At 44.1% G+C, this 3,706-nt stretch overlaps 1 protein-coding gene across 3 annotated transcripts in view; it reads right to left on the bottom strand.

The window, feature by feature from the left end:
• Nucleotides 1–1,157, bottom strand: part of RCSD1 (RCSD domain containing 1) — a 35,296-nt gene extending 34,139 nt beyond the window's left edge. For all 3 annotated transcript variants that reach the window (XM_085323008.1, XM_085323007.1, XM_085323009.1), the window contains exon 1: nt 984–1,157. In XM_085323008.1, coding sequence (XP_085179134.1) covers nt 984–989 — 6 coding nt within the window. In that variant the 5' untranslated portion in view covers nt 990–1,157. The remainder of the gene's footprint in view (nt 1–983) is intronic.
• Nucleotides 1,158–3,706: the final 2,549 nt, after the last annotated feature.

Raw genomic sequence — 3,706 nt, 5'->3', positions numbered from 1 at the left:
TTATAAAATATTTAGTAAGATCTGTGTTTAGTTGAAATACCAAAAGTTCTCTTGCATCATTTGAGGTTTTGCCAATGTTGCAATTGCCTATCTCCATGCCTCTCCTAAAAATAAACATTTTTTTTCCCTCTGCCACTTGAAAAAAGTTTGAAAATCTAGCAAATCCAGTCTTACATGAGTGAAGCAAGCACTATCACTCCCATTTTATATGAATGAAAAAGAAGCAAGGAGTGGTGAAATGCCTTGCTGAAGAGTGTGATACAAGTCACAGAAGGCTTGGACTTAAAAAGCAGGGAATCTTGACTCCTATTTCTGTACCCTTTTCCATCAGCAGCATGCCCATCAACAGCCAAGAGCTCCTCCACTCTTGAAGTTCGAGGCACGCAGCGGGAAGAAAGGTAAGGGAAATGCTTCACRGGCGTGCTGTTCGTCTACCTTGCAGAAGCAAGGGCTCTCACGTTCTTGCTCCTGAACCAAAACTCTCTGTCGATAATGAAAGTGAGACTGCATGATCCACCTGGAACCAGGGGGGGACATCTGGGGCTAAATCACAGCCATTACTGCAAGGGATGGGTAGGAATCAATCCCAAGGAGCCCGCTGATCCTGTACGGTTTGTCCACTTCTCTTTATGTGACCGTTTCTTAGGGATTTTTAAAGCCTCTTTTCAAAATGATGCAAGCCTTTTAAAAGTTAACTCTCTTTGCTACCTCAGACTAAAAAAGTAAATGGCAGTCCTTCCTCATTCCCCTTCCACACATGTAATTTCTTCCCCTCCCCGTCCCCTCACRTCCAAATCCAGACTAAACTCTGCCAAATATTCTGAGGTGTGTGGCAGGGGCTGGGGTGGGGGGAGCAAACATTTATCTGAACCTCAGCAAACTGATAGTCTGACCTACCTTCAGTGAAAAATTACTTTGCAAGGTGGAGCTAATGCAGATCTAGTAGCCAGTCACAAGCTAGTGGAAATAAAAGTTTTCTTTACCTCCATGTCCTGCAAGAGAGAGGTGTCCTCGGGGCAATCTTTCTTCCCCACCCCTTTCCCTCTTATCTGTGGGAAAACTTCAGGCGAGCCAGAGTAAAATCGCGCTGCTGTGGAGGGTACGTAATATCGCTCCTGCTCAGCGTGAAAGCTGACAGAGCCCAGCGAGCGGCCCTGCACTACGAACAAGGAAGAAGGGCGGGTGGGTGAGAGGAAGGGAGGGAGGAGAGGAGGGGGAAGCAAGGCAATCAGGGTTTAAATTTAGACACAAATCTAAACAGATACTGTCCTGCCCAGAGTGCTGGGCTCATGAGACAACAAGCAGCAAACTCTGCTGCTGTGCCCAAACATGGGGACACCGTGTGTGCATTTTCTCCCTCTTTTCTTTTTTTTTCCTCTTAGTATTTTCTATCACCTTATCTTTCTTCCTCCGCCTGCTCCCCTTCCTGGCTCTATTTCTCTCTTTTGTTTGCAGTTGCTCCCACCATGTGTCTTCTTGGGTCTCTCCCCTGTCCATGCTTTCCTCTCCAAGTCTGCAGGGTCTCCTCCCTTGCTCTATTTGTGAGATGGATCTTCCTTTAGCTGCAATTTCCCCTATCTCTTCTCTCATGCTCTTAGGGAACTGCAATCAGCAGCAGATGTCTTTAGGGTGGTTAGAAGGGCAGAAGAGGAGTTGAGAGGTGGTGATGACTGTGTTTGTGCAGAACTGAAGTCTTAAGTGTCCCAGCCATGACAGTAATATCAGCCATACGAATGTGCCACTGGGTGAGTACTCAGCGAGASATCAGGGCTCCACTGTGAAAGGTGCTGCACAAACGTGGGCAGAGGAGGCAGTCCCTGTGCAAGGTGTCACTGGCTAGCTGGGAAGCAGGACTAGCTCTTTCCACTCTGATTTTGTTTCTCATACTACTAACTCAGAAGTTACAGGATGTTATTCTCCTTTCACAGAGGACAAGCTTGTGCACTGGAAACAAGAAGCTTCCATGGTAGTAGAAAAATTCAGATGGGAAAAATTAAGCCTCAGGAATGTTTTGCTATGGTTTCCCTTTCCATTCAGATCACAGCGTTGTAAACTAGACATCTCATTCCTGTTTTAGCAACTGTTTGCACATGCTCCTCCTCAAGAATTTTAGTCCCCACCTCTTGAGAACAGGGTGGTGCAGAGGAATTTGGAAACACTCCCTTTGTCTTCTGCAGCCTCCCCTGCYTCACGTGCAGCTGCAAAGGGACACAATTTCGTGTCATCATTTTGTCTTGGGGACAGAAAAGGGTTAAAGCATCTTTTCTGAAAGAGATGCATACTTTTCCTTCACGGTTTTTCACAAGTCCCTGCTGCCTTCAGAGGAAAAGCACTCCAGAATGTATTTAAATGTGACCATCATAATATTCCAGATGACCATTACAAAAAATCACCTCAGCATGGTTGTTCTTGGAGTACCCTTAACTGTTGCTGTACTGCATGCAGTAGGACTCCTGTGGTTCTTCAGAAAGTATAAGAATTAACAGATTTAAATCACAATCTCATTATCTCTGAAGTTCAACACACAATGGTTACTCAGTCTTTAGCCAAAAGAATGATATGCTGAGTTGCTACAGTCTGGAGGTTAGGCAAAAGGACTAATTAATTTTCTGTTGCTGAAACACTGGATTGGTTGAAACCCTTCTGCTATAAGCAATCAGCAGATGTTGCAACTAGAAATCTAAAGATTTCCCCTTTAGAGAGAATGTCTAAAAGAAATGTGAGAATGAAATTCCTCCTTGGTTGGTAATCCTATTGATTTCTTAAAGTCACAATAATAGTACCCTGGGAGAGGAGATAGGAAATGAAGTGATGAGAGCAGGATTAGTTCATATTAAAAATGCATAGGAGTTGCAGGGACATGGCAATTCTTTGTTTAGAGAGCCCTCCAGGAAGAAAGGCTTTGAGTGTATGTGAGACTTTGAAGCAGATATTTGTGTCCCCATGGCTGTATCATTTGGGTGTGTCTGTGCGGGTGTTGAATCTGGGAAAGCATGTTTGTGAGGATGGTGGATTAGCAAAGGGTGGAGGGAGCAGTAGTCTCTGCAAGACTGATTGAATCTCTGTACTTTCTGGAGGTGTTTGGTCAGAATTTATTAGGCCATGCTCTGACTGCCCATGCTTTGCTTGTTGCAGGGATAGAAGGAGGATTTCGCTGTGGACATTGGTCACAAGTGTCATTTTCAAGACATGTGCCATGAAACAGACCTTCAAAATCACATCCCTCCAATGATTGCTTCATTCTAGTTGGGATCTATTTCAGTATTTCTTTATGCTTTCAGGGGTTGTACTCCGCAGAGGAAACTGTCTGCTTAGGTCTACGAAAAAGGAAACTGCTAGGCCATAYATTAAAGCAAAGGTAGTTATGGCTGCCCCACCAACATATCTTGTCACGAGGCAAATCTTTTCTACCTGTAAAGTTTGCAAATGCCATTGCTCTCAGCATGGTACTCAGTACTCAGTTCATTAATGCTAAATCTTTCTTTCTGAAGAAGCAAAGAGAAGACAGAACTGTGGTGTATATTGCTCTCCAAACAGAAAGACAGGAGGTGTGGATTACTCTTTACTTTCTTGCTTCTGGACCAAAAATCTAAAACAACCAACCTGCTTGCTTCAAGAACCTTRTGACGAATGTTTTAAAGGAGATACTAAGTTAGACTGAAGAACTGGCTGTTTTTCATGCAACATGTGCAAGTATAAATGTGAC

This window comes from Rhea americana, unplaced genomic scaffold (assembly GCF_003343005.1).
Source record: "Rhea americana isolate MKP2758 unplaced genomic scaffold, rheAme1 scaffold_81, whole genome shotgun sequence".
Taxonomy (NCBI): domain Eukaryota; kingdom Metazoa; phylum Chordata; class Aves; order Rheiformes; family Rheidae; genus Rhea; species Rhea americana.
The sequence above is the reverse complement of the archived record's forward strand: the minus strand, read 5'-3'. Positions and strand labels throughout refer to the sequence as shown.